Source organism: Lissotriton vulgaris, chromosome 11, assembly GCF_964263255.1.
Source record: "Lissotriton vulgaris chromosome 11, aLisVul1.2, whole genome shotgun sequence".
NCBI lineage: Eukaryota > Metazoa > Chordata > Amphibia > Caudata > Salamandridae > Lissotriton > Lissotriton vulgaris.
In genome coordinates this window covers 1,075,166,577-1,075,193,460 of record NC_141699.1, presented here as the reverse complement: position 1 = coordinate 1,075,193,460, position 26,884 = coordinate 1,075,166,577, and the positions used below count along the sequence as shown (strand labels likewise).

At 42.8% G+C, this 26,884-nt stretch overlaps 1 protein-coding gene across 1 annotated transcript in view; it reads left to right on the top strand.

Annotated features, from left to right (window-relative positions):
• The window catches only part of LOC147684140 (cytochrome P450 2J2-like), a 95,232-nt gene extending 83,142 nt beyond the window's left edge, over positions 1-12,090 (top strand). The window contains exons 8-10 of the mRNA XM_086944530.1: positions 8,129-8,270; positions 11,284-11,501; positions 12,012-12,090. Of these exons, the coding sequence (XP_086800656.1) occupies positions 8,129-8,270; positions 11,284-11,462 (321 nt within the window). The 3' untranslated portion in view covers positions 11,463-11,501; positions 12,012-12,090. The remainder of the gene's footprint in view (positions 1-8,128; positions 8,271-11,283; positions 11,502-12,011) is intronic.
• The last annotated feature ends 14,794 nt before the right edge of the window (positions 12,091-26,884 follow it).

Sequence of the window (26,884 nt, the reverse complement as noted above, 5' to 3'; positions counted from 1 at the left end):
AACACATACTACTTCAAATCCCAGGGGAAACAAAAGTATATAAATTCATTGACACAGTATTAGATACTGAAGACGCAGTACATTATACTCAAGAATTCCTAAACTCACTTAACCCTTCGGGACTTCCATCTCATGTACTCCAAATAAAAGTTGGCATTCCAATCATCTTATTGCGAAACCTACATCCACCAAATCTATGCAATGGAACCCGACTACAAGTTAAAAATCTTTTACCTTATGTCATTAAAGCAACTATTCTATCTGGCCCTGCTGCCGGCCAGTTAGCTCACATTCCACACATACCCATGATACCTACAGATCTGCCATTTCAATTAAAACGTTTGCAATTCCCCATTAACATTGCCTTTGCTTCTACCATTAACAAATCGCAAGGTCAAACATATAAAGTTATAGGCATCGACTTACGAGAAGAGTGCTTCACTCATGGCCAGTTATATGTTGCACTCTCTCGCACCGGGAATGTGCAAAATCAATTTATTCTACATCCTCATTCAAAGGAAACTAAAAATGTAGTTTACCGCGAAATCTTACAATAATGACATACTTCATCTGTCACAACATTACACACTTTACTTTTCATCCTCGGAAGTCTGGCCGGGCTGCTAGTATAAATTATAAAGCTACTTGAATAAACATTGGAGACATGAGAAAAAGCAACACAGGAAAGTTATTTATCAAAAATATTGAATTTTTATATTAATTTTTGTAGGGTACATGAAAACAAAGAGCATTAATCATGATTCAAATGAACAAGAAAGATTCAAGCTTATTCCTATAAATCATTTGAATAGAAAGTCCAAAGTAATGCAGATAAAAAAACAAATGACTCCTATTTAAAAAATAAAGATCACTTGTTATAATGAAAAGCAGGTGAGGTAATGGACTTTGGCGTCGACGTTTCGGTCTATTATGGTACAAGTCTTTCAGACCTTCTTCAGGATAAAACATTTCATTTGTAGCTGTGACCCTGTATTCAAAATCTTCCTTTTTAATGGGCACATTTTTTACACATCAAAGAAAGAATCATCACTGAAGTTAGAATACAAAATCCTGGTCCCTTTAGAAACTTTGACATGATAACGTTCTTCTAAATTGTCTCATCATACACGTTGGTGAGAAGAAGAGACTTTAGTTCATTAACTGCAGGACAGAGACGATTCCTTACCAGTAGGGCTACTCTTTTAGCTTGCACTTCACTATCAATGGAAAAAGCTGTTGGCTTTTGCGATTTCTTAATTGCGATTTTTAAGGAATCCCAATTAAGAAATCGCAGAAGCCTATGCATGAAGAAATCGCTGACATTTTTTCGATTTCTAAACATTCCTTAATTGCGACTCGCAAATTGCGACTCGCAATTAAGTAATGCCTCCCCATTCATTCCTATGGGCTTAGAGGCCCATAGGAATGAATGGGAAGACATTCTCAATTTGCAATTTGCAATTAGCGAATCGCAAATTGAGAATGCAATTTCAAGGGGGCAGGGGTGTCCACAGGACAACCTGTTGTGCCCCTGAAATTAATCTGTGCACATATGTTGTGCACACACATGCCCTACGGGCATGTGTGTGCACAACATGAAACTTTGAAAAATGCACAAAAGGACATTTTTAAAAGTTTTCGCAAATTACCATGAGGTTCAACCTCATGGTAATTTGCTCCCCCTAAATGCGAAATCGCTATTTTTAAAACTTTCATGCATTGCCTTTAAGGAATCGCAAAATGCGATTCCTTAAATGCAATCGCAATTTGAGAACTCGCAAATATTTGCGAATTCTCAAATTGCGAGGGCCTTCACAAACGGACAATTTTTGCGATTTGCACCATTTACGATCGCAAAAAGCTTTGATGCATGTGCCTGTTAGCAACTAAAGACATGCGGGAAGCTTTGGACCTACCAAGTTCAAGGGAGCTGACACACAAGTAATTTCATGTACGCCATTCCACTCTTGTTTCTCCTGGTAGGGCGCAAACAGAAATCAAATAAAGAATGCATAGATAACAACCGAACCCATAGACAACCATAGACAACAAGAAAAAAAAAACTCCTCAGGAGAGGCTGTTTGGACTTTTGCTTCACATAGGGGCACATGCATCAAGCAAAATACCGGTCGCAAGCAGACCAATTTCCAGAAACGGCCCCTTTGCGACCGGTATTTTGCCATTTGGGACGCATCAACCCAAAAGCAATTTGCAAAATAGGTAATAAATGAATTTTATGTTTTAAAATGTATTTTAAAACATAAATAAAAGGCATTGTCATTTACAATACTAAAACCTTAAACTCTCACAAATGCGAGACCTGTTGCATTGCAATAAAGGGCTTTCTCGCCCACTTGTTAGATATCAGAAATATCAGAGGAAGAGACCGGCCTGCGACATCTTCAAAGTAGTGATAAATAGTGCAGTGAAGAAGATGTGTAAGTGTTGTAAATTACACAGACAAAGGGAAAAATGAGAGTTACATATGATCCGAGCTATAAACACTAACAAAGTGCTCCAACACCTTTTGCTCTGTGATTACACTGTCATGACTCAGGAGGAAGAGCAGCAGGGGTGCTGTTTACTGCCCTCTCCGTGATTTGAGTGGGCAGTGTGGCATTGCATACTGTCATTGCTATCTTTGGCCTAATAAAAAATATTCCAGCAGTAGTAGGGCCCTGGCTTCACCTCCTGGTGTAGGGCGGGCTGTGCTTTATGGAAGGCATGGAGGGAGGGAGGGATGGTCTCAGCTGCAGATCCCGCCTCGTAAGGTGCTCCTGCTACTACTAGTGAGCGAGAAGCACTGAGGTGGTGGCAATGGTATTGGTGGTGGCGGTACTGGTATTGGTGGTGGTACTGGTATTGGTGGTGGTGGTATTTGTGGTGGTGGTATTGGTTTTGGTGGTGTGGTATGGGTATTGGTGGTGGTGGTATTGGTATTGGTGGTGTTACTGGTATTGGTGGTGGTATTGGTGGTGGTGGTGGTATTTGTGGTGATATTGGTGGTGGTGGTATTGTGGTAGTATTGGTGATGGTGATGGTATTGATGGCAGTGATATTTGCTGGTGGTATTGGTGATGGTATTGGTATTAGTGGTATTGGTGGTGGTGGTATTGGTGGTGGTGGTACTGGTGGTGGCATTAGTGGTGGTGATATTGGTGGTGTTGGTGGTGGTATTAGCGGTGGTGGTGGTATTGGTGGTGGTGGTATTGGTGGTGGTATTAATTTTGGTGGTCGTATTGTTGGTGGTGGAACTTTTATTGGTGGTTGTGGTATTGGTGGTGGTAGTATTGGTGGTGTTGGTATTGGTGGTGGTGGTATTGGTGGTGCTATTGGTGGTGCTATTGGTGGTGGTATTGTTGTTGGTGGTATTGGTGGTGGTATTTGTGGCGGTGTTTTGGTGGTATTGGTGGTGGTGGTATTGATTCTGATGGTATTGGTGGCGGTGGTGGTATTGGTATTGGTGGTGGTGGTAGTGGTAGTAGTGGTATTGGTGGTGGTGGTATTGGTGGTGGTGGTAGTGGTGGTGGTGGTATTGGTGAGGGTGGTATTGGTGGTGGTGTTATTGGTGGTGGTGGTGGGGATATTGGTATTAATGGAGGTGCAACTGGTATTGGTGGTGGTGGCATTGGTGGTGGTGGTATTAGTGGTGGTGATATTGGTGGTACTAGTGGTGGTGGTATTGGTGGTGGTGGTATTGATGGTGGTGGTATTGATGGTTGTGGTGGTATTGGTGGCATTGTGGTGGTATTGGTGATGGTGGTGGTATTGAGTGCAGCAGCATTGGTGGGGGTATTGATGGTGGTGGTATTGGTTGGGGTATTGGTGGTGGTGGAGGTGGTTGTATTGGTGGTGGTGGTATTGGTGGTGGTGGTATTAGTGGTGGTATTGGTATTAGTGGTGGTATTGGTGGTGGTGGTGGAGGTGGTGGTATTGTGGGGGTGGCATTGGTGGCAGTAGTATTTATGGTAGTGGGCTTGGTGGTGGTGGTAACAGACACAAGTAATGCATGTTAAAGTGATTGAAATCAGGTGCCCTTGTTACCAGGGCGGCCATGCTGCACAAAAAAACACAAGTCGTTGCAGCTGAGGCAGCGCATTTCCGGGGCTGCAGTAAGACAAACTCAATAAAGTAAATTGTGCTTACAGACTAAATAACAGATCCAGTGAAACAGCAAAAGTAAAAGGGCCAGTCGCCATGGGAGGGCACAAATGAAGACAAGGTCGTACTAAAGAGGGACTAACAAGCCTGTTAATGAATCCAAAGGCAGCATTTATGAAAGACAATGACATAAGCCAATGAAAAATATGGGCGGAGATTGGGCACTGCTTCTCTCCCATACTTACTACAGCAGTCTCGCAGAGCTAGTAGTGCATACATGCTGCTACTAGGCTTGACCTAAAAATCAAAGACAAAGAATGAGATGAAAAATAAGGGAACTAATGAGTTGTGATGCATCGTCACTAGTTAATGGGTCTTTATCTATGATTCAAACAGGAACTGATATCTTAGGGAAAAACTCAACTTTAACTAGGATTTGGGAGTTTTATTAAGCATTTTATGGAGAGACCAACATCCTGTAAAATGGGTCATCTGTTAGGCTTTGCATGCCCTATTTTTGAAAGTCAGATCATCAGGTTGGAACACAAAAAAACCCAAACTGGCTGCCTAGCCAAGCACTAAATTCCACAATCCCACCACTGACCCTCATGCCTGACACTCCACTTTGCTCGATGAACACCACTCTAGGTGACCATGAGCATTGAAAAGCAGTGAGGTCTAGGTGGCAAGAGTGCCTAACCATGCCATGAGTGTGGTTTCCAGCAAGATGCTACTTCACAGCTCGAAGAGTTCCCCATCTCCTCTGAAAGTATGCCGTCTCTAGCAGACAGAACAGCTGTAACACAGTATAGTCATCCACAAAATGAGATAAACTTGACTGAAAGCCCATTCAAGCAATTGGAAAACATCAGAAATACATGAAAGCATTTGATTAAAGAGGGCTGACCCAAAGCCCACTCTGTCTCTTTATTTCTTTACTCTTTTTTCATGTATTGATGTCAAGCGATGTTGCTGCGGCCAATTAAGGTTTGCGTGTGGGTAGACTAAAACAATGCAACTTGGATGGTGAAACAAAAAAATGCTAAAGTGTTTTGAGTAATGGGCTATTTCCTACTGACTGCACACTCAATTATTTCAGAACGCACAATAGAGAACAACATTGTCTTTTGGAGATAAATGTGTCCGGAGCCTATATCAATACACAGGACAATATTGACCATGGTACTTGATCCCCAGCAACTGAAAGCATACAGCTGACACATAAAAAATTAATAGAATTATCTGCAGTATGATGGCAAGTCCTAACACTGTTGTATGGTGTTCAACTTATATTATGAAGCCAATCACCAAGATGGGAACAACCCTGGCATGGAACTAGAAGGACCATGCTTTTCGCAGGCCTACCTTCACCTCAAGCCAACCCCTTACCCACAACCAAATCGCTTTTTATCACATTTACTTCTCCAAAAATGCACCATACACCAATCCATAACCTTTGTTTTTCAGATTTTCGGCCACAATACATGGAGGTTACTGTTGTGAACAAACATCCTACACTGGGGGGTATTGACTTGCCTGAGTGGTACAGTGAGCAAAGGACCCACATCAAGGCATATCCATGGCCACTTATGGTGATTCATCAAACACACAAAAGGTGATGTGATGATGATTCCAATAAGACTAACCACTGGTAATTGCTTGGGGTAGCATTCCAACTCATCCTTCTTTTGCCCACCATGTCACCTCATATCAGATCTGGGTATATGCAAATTAGGCTTGACCGTGCTCCATTAGTAACAGTCAGCCCGATCTGCAAAGCCAGGCCCTCTCCGAAACAGTACTCAAGCAACCCAAGACCAGTTTTGCCCTGATTGGGACTCTTCAGTTGGGTGTAACTTACTTCAAGATGCACAGTCTGGGCATACCCATGGCCACTTAGGGTAAATTGATAGCATTTCTCCCATCATCTTTTGTGTATTTGGTGTACTGTCCTTTGTGGCAAGGGTATGCCCAGACGTAGGTTCTGTTTTCATTATGCCACAGGAACCAAACTACAGCAGGTTGATGAGCCATTATTAGTGTGAAACCGTTCCTAGATTGCTTGTGTTTTGGTTTGGTGAGGACCTGGCCTGGCAGTTCAGGCTGGACTGAGGAGCAGGGACAAGTCTGATTTTCACATGGCTGGTCCAAACTGAGGCAGCATGGTGAGCAAAAGAACGATGGGTTGGGATGCTATCCTTAGCGATTGCCAGTATGTAGACAAATTATAAGCATTTCTCCCATCCTCTTTTGTGTGTTTGAAGTGCGGCCCTTAGTGGCAAGGGTGTGCCCAGACGTGGGCCGCATGTTCATTGTGCTACAGGAACCAATCTATACCTGGCAAAGGAGCCCTTAATAGCGTGGAATTAGTCCTAGGTTCAGTTTCCACCTGGCGTGGCAGTTCAGGTTGGACTTTTCCCATGAGGAGCAGGGTCAAGGCTGATTTGCATATGGCTGGGTAGAAACTGAGGTGGCGTAGTGAGCAAAAGAACGATGGGTTAGGATGCTACCTCAAAGGATTGCCAGTGGTTAAACAAATTACGAGCATTCCTCTCATCACCTTTTGTGTGTTTAGGTATCACTGTCTTACGTTATGATATTGGCTATTTGATGCATCATTCCGCCTCGCAGGAAGTGCTACCATTGAAATGCATGATGGTCTATTTTACAGCTCAAAACTACACTTACTAAACACACTGAGTTGCATTCTGCCATTATATGCAATATGCATTCTATCCAAAAAGCAATCCTAACTGCACTTGTGCATGCAACGCATGGCAATGATATCTATGAATGCTTGTGTTTACATGCATTTCAATGTGAAAGCTAGACCTATTAGAGTTGTCAATGCTTTTTGTAAAGGAAAGCACTGTCTGCGCATGCGTCGTGTGCACCGAATGTTGGTGTGTACTAGTGTGAACCTGGCTGTACATTCCATTTATAGCTACAACAATAAAGGGAATTCGATGGCCGTTGGAAGAATATTTTTTTGGAGGTCTCGTTGAGTATGAACTTTGAGTGAGGAAAAAACAGGCAGGTTGTCTTGAAGTTTCCTAAGTGTTTGGCTTTTCCAAGGGTTTAAATTCTACCCTAGTTTACGCACCATTTTTACCTTAACTCTAGAAACATGGGGGCAGATTTACAAGCCCCTTTCGCCTCTTTTACGCTACCGTTGCATCACTTTTGTGACGCAGCGGCGGCGCAAATCCAGCGCCATGGTGTGGGGTGCTTACAACGTGACGCATCTGGGAGATGCGTCACGTTGTAAAGCCCTGTGCCACAAGAAGGCGTTCCTGCACAGGGCTAGCTGTTCCTGTGCAGGAACGCCTCCTAAAAGTGGCTGAGTGAAATCTACAAGATTTCACTCAGTCACTTTTAGGGCCATGCTGCGTCAAAACCCTGCGCCTGCTTGAAGCAGGCGTAAGGATTGACGCAGCATGTTTGCAATAGGGCATCCAAGAGTCTTGCTGGAGCTGTGTCGCGCTTGCGACGCAACTCCAGCAATGCGCAGCATTTCCGCCGGGGATGCGTCACGCATCAGCCCATCCGAGCGCCAAGTTTTGCTGCTTTGTAAATGCGGCGCATCATGGTGGCGCATGGGTGGGCAGATGCGTCGCAACGCTTCTGGTGCATCTCTGCTGATTAGCAGAGATGCGCCAGACGTCGTAAACCTGACCAATAGTAAATGCACCAAAGTGTAATTCCCAAAAAGTATTTGTTCCAATTTCATGCTTCATGAAATAAACATAATGTATGGTTAATGCATTCTTTGACATGGGCACTCAAAGGATTAAGAATGGAAACTATACTGGAAGCAGATACAATTAGGATTAAAAAGAGGATTTTAGAGTTGAGGCTATTTTATATAGAGGAAAGGGGATTGGAATGTAATTAGTGCTTTTTTTAACAAATTTATACTTGGGGTACATGTAAAGAAGACCATTTTCTTTAGGTAAGTTTGAATAGGTCATATGAAATGTGAGTACCATTTGGCTGCTAACCAGTGCTCCGATGTTGTTTCTTGCAGGGAACCATGGTTATATGTAATCTGTCCTCAGCTCTCTACGACCCTAATTACTGGGAGAAACCTCATCAGTTCAATCCGGGCCATTTCCTTGATAAAGAGGGCAACTTTGTGACCAGTGAGGCCTTCTTACCCTTTTCTGCAGGTAAGCCTTCATCAGGATTAAAGATGGCCTGTCAAAATGAATCATACGCAGGCATCCTTTAATGGAATTTGTTATCGCCTGCATCATAAGTGTTCACAATGATACACATAATTAACAACTAAATCATTAGGGGCCAGATGTTTATAGCTCGCATTTTGCTATTCCCTAATTGTAAATCACAAGGATTCGCATTCAAGAATTAGCAAAATGCAATGTATGAAGGTGTATAGTACACCTTTTCTGATTTCTAAGGGGTCGCAAATGACCTACCTGATGAATATTAATGAGGTAGGTCACAATTTGCGACCCCCTAGGAATCGCAAAAATCACGGGGATGGTGGCCTGCTGAGATCAGCAGACCACCATGTCTGTGATTGCTTTTCAAAAAAGCAATTTTTGTTGTTGTTGTAAAGCAGCCCATTTTCCTAAAATGAAAAGGCAATGCTTTACAAAACGAAAAATGAAAAGTTTCTTTTCATATTTTAAGAGGAGGCAGTGGCCTGTGGGACCACTGCCTTCTTTAAAAATAGTTTTACAAACATTCACAAATTGGCTAAAGGCAAAAATGTTTTATGGTCTCAAAAGAGCACAAATGACCATAGTACTCAATGGCACTAAAGGGAACGACCTGGTATGTGGATGGGGAGACATCCATTACAACGCATATTGCTTCAGTGACGTGTAGCGATGAAGCCTAAATTACGCTCCTCCAGTACTAAAAATAGCTGGAGGCTCAGGAGAGTAGCACAGGTGCAGGGAGAGGGCCAGGTGCAAGAAATAAACCAGGTGCAGGGGACCAGGTAACAGCTGCGGCTGCTGCAAGTAAGAGCATGGGGCCGGCTGGGGGGGGGGGGATTTCGAGAGACGACCGCGAGGGAAAACAAATGTAATATTTTTTTACACTATGCCCTCAGACAAGTACTCTAAGCCCCTGTTACATCCAGCAAGCATCTTCTAATTGTTTTAATGAATGTTCCTGAGGCTAATATCAATCTTAGCTTTGTTCCTCACTGTAAGTATGGGTCCTGATCTTCCTCTCAGAACAAAAAGCCTGGATGGCGGACAATTATCCCAGAGGATATCCTCTAGAAAGTTCATTAATGTTACCTCACGTCTCATTATTCTTGTGCCGTATTATATCGGACCCGCAAATCTTCACCATCTCAAGGTGGAATTCTTAACTGTTCCAACCCAAGTACTCTCAGAAAGTAAAGTGATTCAAGCAAGTCTTAGCCAATGGCAGCATCTCTGCTATGGTGGAGGAGCATCGCTCCACTGCTTTTAAGCCGTGCAAAGTACGAAACATAAAATGCCAACTTCCGCCAATGTTTGGATAACATCTGTGCCTGGATGACCATCAACCACCTCAGGCTTAACACTGATAAGACAGAGGTCTTATTTTTTAACCAGAAAACTCCAATATCCCCCAGCCTGTGGTGGCCCACTGTACTTAACCCCTCGCCCACTCCTGTTCAATCAGCACGTAATCTTGGTTTTCACTTTGATGACTCACTTTCTTGTAAAGCGCAAATCAACAAGGTCACCTCAGCTTGCTTTGCGAAACTTCGCATGATTAAAAAGATCTCCCCTTACCTCCCCTTAGACGCCCGTAGAACAATCACTCAGGCCCTCATCACATCTCATTTAGACTACGCCAACAGCTTGTACGCCGGTGCCCCTCAATATCTGATCGATCGTCTTCAGATCGTGCAGAATGCAGCAGCTAGACTGATTGGAAATATCCCCTACCGTCAGTCGGTTGCTTTTTATTGCAAAGAGCTACACTGGCTTCCTATTGCAAGCCGCATTCAATTCAAGATCCTCACCCTCGCCTTTCGTGCTATCAATGGCCTTGGGCCAGGATACCTGAAAAAGCGAGTGGTAATATCTCAATCAGTCAGATCACTGAGATCTAACAATCTACGTCTCTTGACTGTACCACGCTTTCGACGGTCCAGAATGGGCGGCAGAGGGTTTAGCGTAATGACTGCTAAACTATGGAACTGCCTCCCACTTGACCTTAGGTTTTGCCCGTCTGAATCCCTCTTCCGTAGTAAATTAAAAACATGGCTGTTCTCCAGATCATGAATCTAGTCCTACAATTATCCTGTTCCTCTCCTATATTCCTGGGTTCCTGTTTTAGCGCCGGGGCACCCTTCCTGGGGTAGCTGCGTGCTGTATAAGCTACTTAAATAAATAAAATAAATAAATAAAATGATAATAGCAGGGGAGGAGTGGTTTGCCCACTCATAAGTGCGCATGACTGTTTGGCCGGCCCTCTCGGGCCTCTCAAAACAGAGATGCACCCTTTCCCTGCTCTCCATGCATGCTGCATTACAGCCTGCGTGGAGAACATGCCCAGGCCCCATTCCCTTGCTGAGTGTTAAACCAGGATGCTCAGACCAATTACAATGCTGCATTGCAGAGTTGCGATTGATCAGGGGAGTCTGGGTGCATACCAAACACAACGCTGCATTGAAGTGTTGTGATTGGTCAGTGGGTCATGGCTGTGCTTCCTGTTCCTCGAGTCGAGACGAGGTGAGCCGGAGCAGAGACGTGGGACCGGGCAAAAAGGTAAGTTAATGTTTTTTTGCATTACGCACCGTAAGTCCCACCCCGTGCTACCCACCCCGCGACCACCATGCCGCCCACCACTGGTCCTAGCTAGCCTCTGCAAACAAAATACATAGAGCACTTGAAAATACTGGTCTGACATTCATCAACACATTGCTTAATTGTAGTAATAACTCTTTGATTGCCCATAGCAACGAATTTTGTTTGTTGGGCGGAATGAAGAAATGTTTTTAAAAATGTCTTGATGATCTCTTAAACCTAGTATTAGCAATTGCACATGTAAAGTAGCTTTGCTCTTTGTTTTTATTATCTATTTGTATTGGTTACCGCATGTGTAAGTTTATTTTTTATGGCCTTAATGCAGCCGAATAAAGTTTTATTGACTCGACTTGACTCTTTGATTATAACAAGTGATCTTGCCTCTGTGTTCTTTTTGTAGGACACCGCGTGTGTTTGGGGGAACTGCTGGCCAGAACGGTGCTCTTCATCGTCTTTGCCAGCCTCATCCGCACCTTCACATTCCGTCTCCCTGATGGAGTGAAAGAAGTCAACATGGGCCCCATTTTCAGAAGTACATTACAGCCACACCCATATAAGACCTGTGCCATACCCCGCTAGACAGGAATCTCAGTTGTAGGCCAAAGTATATATTATACTTAAGGCTCCCTGTTTTCCGTTTTTATGGATTTTTAAAGATAAATACAGACAGAAAACAATGTGTTTTCTGTCTGTATTTACTTTTGAAAGTGGATGAATACCGAAATGTGGGCTCCTTTTAAGTGACTCTCCATGCTGTCTTTGATGAATTATAGGTCAGCAGCTAAGCATATGGACAGCATGAGAAATTAAAAAACACAGGATGAAATGTATTTAAATAACAGCATTTGTCAACATACATTTATGGTATAATGCTAGTAATTACCAGTGGATGTATTGTTATGTAATATTTGACAGCTTAAATAGCTAAAACACAACAGACATCAAAGTATGAGTGCACGTCTATCAGTTAAATAAATATGGAAATGTACCGTTTTTCAACTTCATTTATACACAAAACGCAAAATAAATAAGGATAAATACAAATAAAATGACCCAAAAATAAATATGGATAAATACAGGAAAAGTTGAAAACATAAATACCATACAACCGGGAGCCCTAATTATACTGCATAAACTGTATTAAGGGTTATCTTCATCCAAGGACGTTTAAACTTTCTAAAGAGGTTCCCTCTAATCAGACCACCAGTATATTAAAATACAGTATAAATATGTGTATGGTTTACTGAAAAGAAACTAATTCTATTGATGTGCTAATGTGTCATAGAATTTCTTTTCTATCTTCCCATCCCTTTGTCATATGTCCAAACCATTAAAAAACGTTCCTTTTTGACGAGAACACAATACTTTAAAGAAAATTTGCGATTTGTGGCTGTCTGTGCCAAATTACATAACGAGCTTTACAGATAAGATTCAGGGGAGGCAGTTTTGGGATGGTTTCAGAAAGGACCTCCTTTGGTTCCCATTTTATGACCCCACCCTTTAGGTACCATGATGATAAACACTTCTTGCTACAGTCTCTGAAGGGTGAGAGTTCTTCTAAAATTTGAAACATTGCCCATTGAGGCAAGTCAATGGAGACTGGATGTATATTACTGGCTTATGGTGATGAGGTATCAGAAAGTAGTGTAATTGCTTTTTTCTTTTCCTTAAGACCATTATATATTGCAAAGGCGCTGATGTTCATGCTTACCATAACATGCTCTATTACATTTTTTTTGTTTACTGTATATCTATGTTGTTTTATATCAGGCTGTCCTAGTAGGCCTGCTCAGTTACAAGCATTTCTGATGCTCCACAACCTTTTCACATACTATTGTACAATTGCACATTTTCTGCACTATTTAGTAAACATTGCCTTGTTATGAGGATTGGCACCTCAAAACGAGATGTTTGGACAACAGTGAGGCCAATACTTGTCTGTGCCTCCTGTATCAGCTCGTCCAGGTTTCCTCACATTCTTTCTCCTGAAAGATCCTTGCACCTGTTCATCAATTAGTTTCAATTAGTTTGCGTCCTGACCATGTGTTCTTGCTTCCATTCACTTCTATTGGGGAAATCTGTTTATAATAATCACTAAATCTGTGGATTATAGCATTATATGCTCCAACCGATTGTGATCGGAAGCTCTGGTCTGTTAAAACAACAATTGCTGTGCATTTTTAAGTTTGCAAATTGGCTATTTATTTTGCATTAAACGCATTTTAAAATATATAGGCTATCTCGAGGCTTGTGTTGTGTTTTACAAAGTGATCGGCTCATTTCCAAGTTTTGGCAAGCCTGAATTATGGGATATATTGTGAATGTTCATTTTTATGACTTTAATGAACAAAAATCTTTACATATTGTTTTGCCTGACAAATTTACATTGACATATGTATTAGTCAGGTAGCATTGTATTTCAAATGGCAGTGTCTGGTGAGCAAGATTTAGCCCCTGGTCAGGTCTAGATCACCATGGCCAGCCATTGTTATGGTATTTATAATACTTACATTTTACTCTGGGATGACCTGCAACATCTTTTAATTTTGTATATATTTGTATTTTGTTGTTTCATTTTAGTTTCAAACACATTGTCAGAGAATAGCTTTATAATTCGAGGTTTTCCTTTTCTTTTTTTAAAAAAATGAACCGGCTGGAAAGGGGTGTTATAGAAAACAAGCATCAGCAAACCCAATAAGTCTCGCCTTAACAAGCTGTGCTACGGCTATGTATTTTTTCCACCTATTTGTCAGAAAAATTCAAAAATAAAAGTTAAATATGTCTGGCACATGTTGAATTAAAAAGTTAAATAAAAATATTCTCTCACTGATGGGGCCATTTTATGTGTGATATTCTTCGATAACAAGCCTTTCAGTTATGCATTTTATTATTATTGTTATTAGTGAAGGAGAAAAGAATACATGCCCACAAAACCAAGCACCCAATTCACAGGCAGCTACAATATTATTTTAACACTTTATAATTGTAATTGCATTTACATAGCGCTTACCACCCCTGACGAGGCGTTGAAGTGCTTTTCGGCGAGTAGAACACTACTCTGAAACCAAAAAGGATTAGTAGTAAATTAGTATAGGGAAATATGAAATTATTTGAGTGGTGGACATGTGAGTCTGTTAGTTGTATTGAAAAGAGCAGCAGAGGGATGGAAGAAGGAAGGCTCTACAAAGTGTTTATTGGAGGTCATAGCAGTAATAGGAGGTTTGGGATGAATAAAGGAGATATAGTAGAGAGAAGTGACTCTAGAAGTGGATTAGGGAGAAAGATGAGGTATCGGATGAGCCTGGGAGGAAAACATGAGGAAGGGTTTAAAAAAGCTTGAGAGACCCTCAAAAGGCAGTTTATGAATCAAGGTCTTCTGAGCATCCTCATGACGCAAAGGCTTCGTCCACAGAGAGTGAGACCGCCCCGGCAGCCGAGGAGAAGGCCCACAGCATATCAGAAGTGACATCGGACAAAAACTGCGCCAAGACCTCATCTGCGCCAAGAAGATAGGAGTAAGATCCCCTTGATCCTGAACTCAGTCAAACAACTTCTTGAAATCCTTGAGAAGGACCGGGGAGGCATTGGAGCATATTCTAGCCCGAAACCCAAAATGAGACGCAGCATAACAGCGCTTCAAGGATGTCTCCACCTTCCGTTCAACTAAATCAGCAAGGGAAGCCTTGGAATGGAATTGACCTTAGGGACCTGAGGAAACTGGACATCAAACCCCGCCAAGCTATACCTCTTGCCCAAAAAGCGAGGAATCCCCTGATTGTCAACCTCAAGCCATTCCTTTGCCACAATATCCTTAATGACATCATGTATGGGCAAGTCATCCACCACCAATGTACTATACTGGGAGTAAAACCCATCAACCACCAAAGACTTAGGGTCAAAACCCAGGACCTCACGAATAAGGGCCAACATGTCCGAAAAAACTTTACCCTGGATCTATTTCCCCTTATGGGAATTGTGCATGTCCTCATCCTCCTCCCCTTTAGATTTCTTGGCAGAAGGCTCTAGCGCACAGTTTGAACAGCAGAGTTAATCAAATCAGGCAAATGTGACCTGGAAATATGCAACAGGTCATGCTCCAGCAGGTCCTGCTCATTAATCCGCTTGGAAAGAGACTTGGCAGGCACCAAGGCTGAATCATCATCCCCCCCTTGCTAAGGCAAAAAGTATCTGCACCAACATGAACCAACAGAGAAAAAAGAAGTACCCAGCAACTCCCCCTAATACCGCCTCTCAGCAATCAAGTCTCAAAAACCACGAGACTTGAATTGCCAAAAAGACAGCCCGGCCGCCTCCCCCACAGCCACATACGCAGAATACATGGCCGCAGGAGCTGGTTGCCTCCGGAAGCCCTTAGCACTGGAATGGCCCATCAACCAAACACAGAGAAAGCTCCCCGCCTCAGCCAAGTACATGCACGGAGAGGGTGTTCGAAAAACAGAGCAGGGACGTGACCGACTGGAATACCGGTAAGGCCACCATCATAAAATTACACATAAGTAAAAAAAACTATGAAATAGAAACAGTCACTGCATCGCAGTCTGAATACAGGAGGAGAAAAACCAGCGCTCCAACAGCAAGTCGGACAGGAAAAGAAACAGGCATCTGGTGGGTGGGAGGGGTTTATATAATAGACATAGAAACATTCTAGTGTTTCAGACTAGCCTTTCGAGAGGTGGGATTGCCTCACTTGTGAAAGAACTTGGACAAGGAGGACATATGAGGGGGTAATGAGGAGAAGTCTAGACAGGGAGGCCTCCTCCTCTGGCACCAGGCACGGTGGGATTGACTGAATACATGGGAGAAGCACCCCATAACCCACCAAACCATAATACATTTCAATTGCCGGGAGCCAGCTTCACATAGCTCCATACCCTGTGCTCCTTCGCACCCACAGGCTCTGCATGAAAGGATGTTGGCCCTAGCCACAGTGTCCCCATCTCTGAACAATGGACCAGATCCTCATTGCAGACACCTCGGATGATGCCTCTTCTGACAGGGAATCAGGGACCACGCAGATCAGCACTGCATCACTCCTCCCTCCTTTAATAATTCTCCATTCAGACTAGTACATAATATAATCAACAAGAGGGAGACACACACTGCTATTTTGGCTCGGGGAGGCACTAGTCATTTCCCTACATAATGCCCCATTCAATTGCACCCCCACTGAATACCCACGGTGAGACGAGGGTGAGCAGGCAATAAGAGCAGTGCCCCTACTTTACTAGAAATAGATAGGAGGGGTCACGTGGACCTCATTGAGACTCTTTTTTGTTCTTGTGTTGACCACCACAGGTAGGCTGGTCTCCCTGGTCATTGCATTCATGATGTGACACAGACACCATGTGATGTGTTGCCCTTTGAGGTACAAACCCACAATGGTCTGAATGAAAAAGTGAGTGAAGTATCAGGAGTAGCCTATTAGCAAGGACCTTACTTGATATTTTATAGTTGATGGTTAACATCAACAATGGGCAATAAGAACTCACCTCAAGTGGGTCCCTACCCAGCTTTGGAAGCACCACTATAAGGGCCTCATGAAGGGTTACCGGAAGAATGCCCCGGTGATGCACTTCTTGATAAACCTCCAGCAAGCGGGGAGCTAGGACCGGCCCAAAAGTTGCATAAAACTCTATGGGAAACATAGAGATCTCTTAACTGGGGTAGAATGTTTGATTTATTCAGCATTCTATACATCATTTGTTGCAGCTGCACGTTTCGCCAGGAGTAGGTCCCTTGCTCACTGTGCCACTGGATCCAAGCTAGCCTGGCTGATGAGGGGTGACATACCCCAAAACTGGTCCCAGGATTCTTATTTCCGGTTCAGGGATGACCCAGCTTGGCAGTCTGGGCTAGACTGTTCCTATGAGGAACAAGGTCAAGAATGATTGGCATATGGCTGAGCCCAAACTGGGGTGGCGTAGTGGGCAATAGAACAATAGATTTGACCCAGATCTCTTGACCTGGGTAGCATGATTGATTTATTCAGCATTCTGTCCATCATTTATTGCAGCTGCAATTTTTGCCCTAAGTGGGGTGGGTGTGCCCCGACGTGGGTCACCTGCTCACTGTGCCACTGGATTCAAGCTAGCCTGTCTGATGAGGGTTGACATACCCCAAAACCGGTCCCAGGATGTTTGTTTCTGTCCAGGGAGGACCCGGCTTGGCAGTTCCGGCTGGACTGTTCCCATTAGGAACAGGGTCAAGACTGATTTGCATATGGCTGGGTCCAAACTGGGATGGCGTAGTGGGCAAAAGAATGATAGATTTAACCCAGATCTCTTGACTGGAGGAAAATGTTTGATTTATTCAGCATTCCGTCCATCATTTAGCGCAGCTGGACTTTTCGCCCTAAGTGGGACGGGTATGCCCAGATGTGGGTCTCTTTCTCACTGTGCCACTGGATTCAAGCTAGCCTGGCTGATGAGGGGTGACACACCCCAAACCTGGCCCCAGGATGCTTGTTTTTGGTCCAGGGAGGACCCGGCTTGGCAGTTCGGGCTGGACTGTTCCCATGAGGAACAGGTTCAGGACTGATTTTAACAGGTACAGAACTGAATTGCATATGGCTAGGCTGTAGTGAGCAAAATAACATTGGATCTAACCCAGATCTCTTGACTGGGGGAGAATGTTTGATTTATTCAGCATTCCGTCCATCATTTGTTGCAGCTGCACTTCCTAGAGAGACAGCAGGCCTAGGTGCATGTAGCATGGGAGACCTGTCCGCAGGATGCAGGCGCAGTCCGGGAGGAGCAACGGAGGGGACAAAATGCCTCTGGTTCCCAGGGGGCCTCATCTCAAGCACCAATGAGGCTGGTGTGCTAATCTCGTGTAGGTCGAGGGCCATGCTGTGGTGATTCAGCCAGCAGGCAAACCATGCCAATCGGCACCTTGCCGCTGTGATTTCACTAATGCGGGAGTGATCTGTCAGGCAGTATACCGAGGCTAGGCTGCTCTGTCCTGCAGCAAAAGGAGCCCAGGCTGCAACCAGCAGATGATTATGTTTGGATGGGCAGGATAAACAGAGGATAGTAAGCAGGCTGGGCACGGAGCTCACTAGAAAGCTTTGCAAGGTGGCCACCTTCTTGCCCACGCACAAAGAGGTTCCATTTGTGCACAAAAACTTCCTTTTGTCACTGGCTTATGAAGTGCCTAGGGTCACTTTGGCATTAAAAAACCCAGGATAGGTTGAACCCTTTGTTCCACTGGCCAGGAATAGCCAGCGACACAGAAATGTTCTATAAAGAGTGGGTAGGAATGGACATTGTTGTTACATTTGTACCCCTCTCACAGTCAGAATACAAGTATATCTTGTTTGGAGTGGGTCATGCCACCAGGTACTCGAGGCAGTACCCCTGAGGAGCACACCCTCACAGCCAGATAACAAGTAAATCTTAGTTGTGGTGGATAAGGCCACCAATTACATGTGGCTGTCTACCTGACGAGCACAACTGGTGTGCTTTCCTCATAATCTTTTCTTGGGTTGAACTTTCAAGAATAGTGTTCTCTGACCAGTGAATCAACTTTACCTCATCATACATGAGTAAAATGTGGGAGAAAGCTAGTGTAAACTACCATTTCTCCACTGTATACCACCCACAACCCAATGGTTTGGTGGAAAGGTTCAACTAGACACTCAAGAGCACCTCAGCAACTCTGCAAAAAAACCTAAGGAGGAATTGGGATCTTCTCCTGACATGTCTCTTTTTCGCCTACAGAGATATTCCGCAAAAGGAAGTAGAGTTCAGTCCCTTTGAACGGGTAAATGGACACCTACTGAAGGGTCCATACCCTTTAGTCAGAGAAGGATGGAAAGGAACCTCATAGTCTTCACAGGAAGGATGTGGTGGGCTATGTGCTTGGCCTCGGGAAGGTGATGGCACAATACATGATTCAGGCAAAGAAAAAGCATCAGGCAAGCCAAGGGTTCAACAAGGAGTGGTATGACCAAAAGCTGAATGGGCTTCCGGAAGGTCAGGAGGTGTTGGGACTGAAACCTAATTATCCCAGAGCTTTGGCGGCAAATGGTGTGTGTCATAGAAGGTAGTTCATTACAAGCTAATGGGGTAACCCAAAACAGCCAAAGGACGTGGGTGCAATAGATTACAAAAAGCGAATGGTCCTATTGGCTAGGATACACAACAATACTCAATACTGTATTTACATCAAACACAATTATTGTGTGAGATAGAGATAAAGAAAATACAACTGGACACTGTATCTTGAAAATCAATTCCATTCTTTCTATTTTTAGGCCCAAAAATTAATTTGCATACAATCAATGCTTCTAGGTTGCTCTGATGAGTGCATGAGAAAGTGCATGTATAAGTGCTCAAGTGACGTGAAAGAAGTGGAAAAGATGAATCTGAAAGGTATAGACAACAATAAGAACACTGTCACAGAACTGTGTCACTTCAGTAAGCTTGTCCAGGAAGGGTCTCACACATGTTACATAATGTATCCATATAAGAAAAAGAGACCAATTAATCAAGGCACATCTGTCTTTCGGATGATGTGAAAAATTATCCAGGCTTTTATGACAGTGTTGTTGAAGTTTCCACCAAGATTTTAAGTGTGGCAATTTAAAGATCTAAGAACCTAAGAGTCAGGTCATTATTAGGACATAAAAGGAGGACCATGAGCAACTATCAGTGGTGTGGATGAGTCAAGCACACTTCAGGCGGGAGAAACTAGGGATACAACCTATTAGAGGTGAAAGAAACAAAACAAGATGATCCCATGAAGGAATGAATCAGAATGGGTCACTGGCTTCAGTGTAAAGAGTCAGGTTCAGAGGGGCGCCTAATTACTCCAAATGGGGGCGTACCGCACTTGAAAGGTCATTACATCCTTTCCATCACTCCATGAAAGGAGCATCCTGATACGGAGTCTGGGAAAGGATGTCATGACTACACCCTGTCTTGTGACCCAAGGACAGGCTGCAGGCTAAGGGAGGAAAAAAAAACTTTTTAAAAGTGCCATTTTAAAAATGTTAGTCTAAAATTTTACTTTATATTAAGAAAGGAATTGTCATTACAATTCCAAAGACACCAACCATTAACTGGTTACCTGTTCACATTTAGAAGTTATTACTTATTACATTTTATGAGGTACAACCAATGTTATCCTATATGAGAGGTAGGGCTTACAGTAGTAAAAAAAATATTTTAAAGTTTTTCACTACTAGGACAAGTAAAACCTACAATTACATGTCCTACCTTTTAAATTCTCTGCACTGTTCTTACTGGGCTGCTCAGGGACTACACTAGGGATGACATAATAATTAAAAAGGATGGTTTGGACCTGCCAAAAGTTTTTTTTGCCAGATCAAAATGGCAGTTTAAAACGGCATACAGAGGCAGCAATGGCAGACCTGAGTCATGTTTGAAAGGGCTACTTAAGTTGAGTGGCACAATCAGTGCTGCAGGCCCACTAGTGGCATTTAATTTACCTGCCCTGGGTATACCTAGTACCACTTTCCTAGGGACTTAAAAGTAAATTAAATATGCCAACTGGGCATATCCAATTTTACCATGTTTAGGGGAAAGAGCACAAGTACTTTAGAACTGGGTAGCAGTGGTAAAGTGCGTAGAAACCAAAAGCCAGCAAAAATAAAGCCAGCAAAACAGGAGGATTGAAGGCAGAAAAGTTAGGGGAGAACCACACCATTTATGCCAGGTCTACCCATTTCTATAGTAAAACATCATTGTTTTTAATATGCCTTGCTTCTCATTCAAATTTAATCAATACCAATTTCTTTTTTTACTGTCTTAGTGGAATTCCTGTTGAATGTACGTATTAATATTTTGCATTCTATCTGATTTATGTTCATTATTGGTAAATAAAGTATAACTTTTGTATTGTATTACCTTTATTAAAATCATATATAACAGCTGTTATTGTATTGTTATATTATGACATTCTGGAGAAGGTGAGTTTGGAGACAAGCATGGAGATCAATTAGTATTGTCCTCACCAACACCATTTTCAACAGGCTTTAAGTATATTATTAAACCAATGCTTATTAGTGCTCAGTTGAAATTCCATCAACTTGTGTCAGGACAGTTGTATTAAAAATGTAGGAATCATTGCAGAGAGCAAAAAACGAATTACTTAGTCAGTTTAATTCAGCATCAGTGTAGTTTATAATGAGCGAGAGGTTTCAGTATAAGGTTGACCTCTAGAATTAAACCAATAGGTAGAATAAATAATATTCTAAATATAGATTTAAATAGCAAACTGACATACAGAGTTCAGTTTAAAAGGCAAGAGAGGTCAAACACACATTCAAGAAAAAACACTCTTAATAGATTTTGAAACAGTGAAAGACATGCCCATGACATGGTGTGAAATGAGATAATAAGGACAGCAGCTAATAAATGTTCCTAAACACATGGTACATTAAATAGTACATTGCTGAAGATGTCTTCAGAATGCATAATTAATGTTAAGACTTTGTCTAAAAACTAAAGAATGAAACTACTTCTTTGCATATATTCAATACAATTAATTCTTCTGAGTCATCCACATAAGCAGGAAAAGTCCTAGATTTGCTGAAAGAAGGAGCGCAGGTAGGACACATCTTCCTCTAAAGCTACAAAAGAAATTACATTTTTTTCAGCACAACACCAACAAATAGGTCCCATTTTCAGGTTTCGCCTGCACAGAGCTTGAGCTGTGGTTGTGAAATATCTTTGCATTTAATATATATTAAAAGGGGGCTCTTATCAGTTCCCATTGCCGAATTACTGTGTTCATTCAGTATTATGTGGAACTGTATTTTGTTAACTTCCCCTGGCTGCACACATTTACAATACTTCTACTAAAGCTGTTTACTAACTTCCCCTGACTGCATGCATTTATGATACTTCTATTAAAGTTGTTCACACTGTTTATGCCCCATTCACTGTCAAGGTAAGATCTCTTCCCACGGAAAAGGCAGACAGCTTCTAACAGTATGCTGGAATGCTTGCTTTTTATTAATTAGTTGTATAAAGCAGATACTTTAGCCTTAAAATGTTTGCGGCATTTCCTACTCATGCTTCAGTACCTTTCTTTGCACTTTGTAGGCAGTATCAGATTGATTTTTTCAACTTAATCTACTTGGTCATTACGATCAAACTCTAAATGTTGTAATAAACATTGCATGTTAAAAGTAAAGTTAATATGCAAAAGCCATGCTATATTTTACTACTAAACAGACAGCCACAAGTGTAGTTATCTTGCAGACAACAGGACCATGATTTGAGTGGTGCAGAAGGTGCAGTAGCACCGGGACCAAAAGTTGTCAGAACTCCTCTAAATACATATTATTGCTATATTTGACTACTAAACAGGTCGTCACATCTGCAGTTACCTTGCAGTTAAAAGGGACTTGATTTGAATGGGTAGCAGATGCAGTGGCACCGGGCCAAAAGCTTAGGGACCCACTAAACCCAGATTATTGCTAACATTTTAAATTAAACAGGCAGTCACAAGGCAGTTACCTTGCAGACAACAGGATCATGATTTTAATGGTGTAGCAGGTGCAGTGACACTAGGACCAAAGGCCATTGACACCCCAATATTCACCTATAATTGCTATATTTTACTACTAAAGAGGCAGGCACAATTGCAGTTACCTTGCAGACAACATGGTCATGATTTGAATAAGGCAGCAGGCGAAGTGACACCGGGCCCAAAAGTTGTCAGAACTCCTGTAAACACTTAATATTTCTATATTTTACTACTCTAAAGGCAGTCACAGTTGCAGTTACCTTGCAGTTAAAAGGCACTTTATTTAAATGGCGCAGCAGCTGCAGTGGCACTGGGGCGAAAAGTTTTCATAACTCTACTAAACACCACAAATTGCTATATTTTAATACTAAACAGGCAGTCACATGTGCAGTTATCTTGCAGGCAACAGGGTCCTTATTTGGCTAGTGCAGCAACTGAAGTGGTACTAGATCCAAACGTTGTCAGAACTCCTCTAAACCCCTAACATTGCTATATTTTACAACTAAACAAGCAGCCAGTGCAGTTATCTAGCAAGGGTTAGCCTCAGGATTTCAATAGTACAGCAGGTGCAGTGGCACCGGAACCAACAGCTCCAGGCACCCCACTAAACAGCAATTATTGCTATACTTGACAACTGAACAGGCAGCCACAAGGGTAGCTACCATTCAGGTACTAGAGTCATGATTTTAATGGTGCAGCTGCTGCAGTGGTACAAAGCCAACATGTTGTCAGAACTCCTCTAAATACCTAATATTCCTATATTTTAATACTAAACAGGCAGCCACAATTGCAGTTACCTTGCAGTGGAAAGGGGCTTGATGTTAATAGTGCAGAAGGTGCAGCGGCACCGGGGCCAAAAGTTATCATAACTCCACTAAACACCAAATATTGCTATATTTGACTACTAAACAGGCCATTACGTGCTCTTCCTGCATGCAACTGGGTCAAAAGCTCTAGGGACCCCAGTAAACCTAGAATTTTTCTAAATGTTACTACTAAACAAGACAGTCACAAGTGCCTTTATCTAGCAGGCAATAGAGTCATAATTTGAATGGAGTAGCAGGTGCAGTGGTACCGGGGCCAAAAGTTGTCAGAACTCCAGTAAACACCAAATATGGCTATATTTTACAACTAAACAGGCAGTCACAAATGCAGTTATCTTGCAGGCACTAGGAGCATGATTTGAATGGTGCAGCAGGTGCAATAACCAGTGCCCAAAGTTCTAGGAACCCCTCTAAACACATAACATTGCTACATTTGACCACTAAACAGGCAGTCACAATTGCAATTACCTTGCAGTTAAAAGGGGCTTGATTTGTATGGTGTAGCAGGTGTGGTGGTACTGGGGTCAAAGGCTCTAGGGACCCCAGTAAACCTAGATTATTTCTAAATGTTACTACTAAGCAAGACAGTCACAAGTGCATGTATATAGCAGGCAATAGGGTTATGATTTGAATTGAGCAGTAGGTGCAGTGGCACTGAGGCCAAAAGTTTTCCTAACTCCTCTAACCACCAACCATTGCTATATTTTACTACTAAACAGGCAGTCACAAATGCAGTTATCCTGCAGGCACTAGGGACATGATTTGAATGGTGCAACAGGTGCAGTGGCACTGGGCCCACAAGTTATCAGAACTCCTCTAAACACATAATATTGCTATTACATCAATTCATTCTATTGTGTCCCTCTTTCATTTTTCAAAATGTTGCTGTTACTTACTCCCACTATAGCACTAGTAACAGCACATTATAATGCATTTTTGTACATAAACAAGTCACAACACTTTAACAGACTTTCTGTGAAATAAATTGTACAACTACTCAGAAAACTACAACTTGCAACAAAAAAAAGCTTATTATTAATCACATAGACGAAACCTAATGCATTAACCAATGTTTGTTACTATTTTCTCTGAATGGAAAAGAACTCTAGCAGGCCTTTGAATATGAAGAATAAAAAACATTTCTTGCAGATTGGAAATGTGCATGTCAGTACAAGTAGTCTGAGGCACAATTATGTCAAGTCAATGCCTGGTTATGCTAACTTAAATGCAAGCAAATAAACACTTAATCCTTAAGCAATAAATCTACTCTGGCTGACAGAGTCCCAGAACCCTGATGAGAAAGCATTTCGTGATGAAAGCCACACACACCCTGCTCTCAGAAGTGACAACATGTAAAATTCCCAGGAATGGTTCCTCTCAGAATGGTATAACGTGGTGCACATTTACATATCAATGCAAGCAATTGACTCAGAGGAGCTAAACATGCACATTCAGCAGTTTTCAAAGCAAAGTTTAACTGAAGCGTTAGCTTGAAGCATGGGTCAAAATGTGGCACGATGCTTTTTCCTCTGCATTTTACAGAATTTCCTCTGCATGGTTACTTCACTTATGTTGAAGGTGACCATATTTTGCAAGTCACAAACTGGGATACGCCACCGACAGAGAAGAAGGACTATTTGTTTGTTGTTGTTTGGTTGGAACGTAGGGGGCTCACATTTTGCTGCAAACATTAAACAACTAAATGCTAACTGTGTCAAGATCTCAGAATCGATTCTGTTGATCTATGGCAGTGCACGGCAAGGGTCCCTGAGCACCAGGGGGCCCCTCCGGCACAGCGCGCCGGCGGTGGGCCCCTGTCCAGAGCGCCAGACTAGGTCCAGACCGTGGGGTGCCCCCTCCATGAACTTTGCTGGGGGAGGGGGGTCCTCTCAAGTTTCGTTAAGCCACTGATTACTGGGTACAAAAACTTGACACAGTCAGCCCTACAGGTACAAACAAGCATTGGTAAATGCATTAGGTTTTGCCTTTGTGATTAATATATTTTTTTTTAAGATTTAGCTTGTTGAGCAGTTGTACAATATAATTTAACCCCTTCACTGCGGTGGCTATTCCTCCGCAGTGCTAAGGGGGAAGGGCGGCCGTGCGGCGGGCGCATGCTGGTGTCGGAACCGCTCCGTCACCAGCGCGGTTGCGCTGTGCTCATGACGGAGCCGTTCCGTCACGGCCCCGCCTGCTCAATAGAACGCTCAGCGCAGGCGCGGAATCCGCGCCGCACAGGCGTGCCGAGCGGGCCGTGACGGAACCGCTCCGTCATCAGCACAGCGCGACCGCGGCTGATGACGGAGTGGTTCCATCACCAGCAGGGGAGGGGTTAAAGGAACTCCGTAAAAGTGCTATGACTTATTTATTGAGAAAGGCAGTATATTGTGCAGTAACAGTTGGTAAGGAAGGTGCCCACCAGGAGACAGTATACCAATTGTATGCCCCGTCAGCAGGAAAGCATCAAGCAGCTCTAGTTACTGCGGGTGGTGCTCAGATACTCCTCCAGGAGGCGGGACACTGCTGACAGCATGGAGGTCGACATGTTTGATGTTAAGCTTCACAGGGGCACACTAAGGTACACAGGCACAGCGCACTAGCAGGCAGCACCAGGGGAGGGGCGGGGGTTGCAATTTGCTGAATGAACCATGAAATTCCCCGCCTCAGACTTCGTATCTATAGATTGGTAAATGCAATTGGTTTCACCTACGTGATTAATAATAATTTATGTTGTTGTAAGTTTTATCTTGGTGAGAAGTTGTGCAATGTAAGTTACTGAAACTCTGTATAAGTGTTATGACTTGCTTATTTAGAAAAACAATACATTGTGCAGTAAATGACGGTAATATAAAGCGAAGAGACTAATTGAGGGTGCTATCTTTGGGACTGGAACTGTAGAGCATTAGTAGAGCTGTGCATGGAGGTCAGCACGGTAACAGCATGGAGCATTGCGGGTTACATAGAGATGCATGATAGAGATGTGTTTCCACAGTTTCAGGACTGCAGGGATCTCTGCACGTTGGGATTGAGGAACCTGTGTAGAGTTTGGTATGTGTCCATTGTATGGCCTAATGTCGGAATTGAAATGGATGTTGCCAGTGAACTGTTCACAGGGCCAAGTGTTGAAATAGTTGGAACAATATTTACAGATCGGTGTGTGGCCTGTTAAACATCATCCATATACGAATTGCAGCAGGTTAAGATGCATTGACAAGTTAAAAATGACCGGGAGATGTAGTATGTGAACTGAATATTAGGCACGTAGGTAGGTACCCAAAAATTGCGAAGACCAACACTAGAAAACCTGATTATATGATTGAGGAGGCAGATAGAAATTTAGGTCGCTGGAGTTTAAAAGTCAATCCGTATCGCCTATAAGAACTATTGGTTTTGGCAATGTTTTGTAGCCATGCTGTACAGCAGCGTGGATGCTTCGCTCTGTGCTTTAAAGTGTGGGTAAAATTAATTTTAAAAAGTGCTATGAGGCATCATTGGCTAATGTTTTATTTTTGTGCGTTAGAGCTGTATGCATCATAATCCTTTTTTACTATTATTCGTAGGCATGCTGCTATACAGCATGACCTAAATCATTGCCAATATCGGCAATGTCCACATTGTACAGCATGAATAAAGGCAATGGCAGAACCAATAGTCATAAAG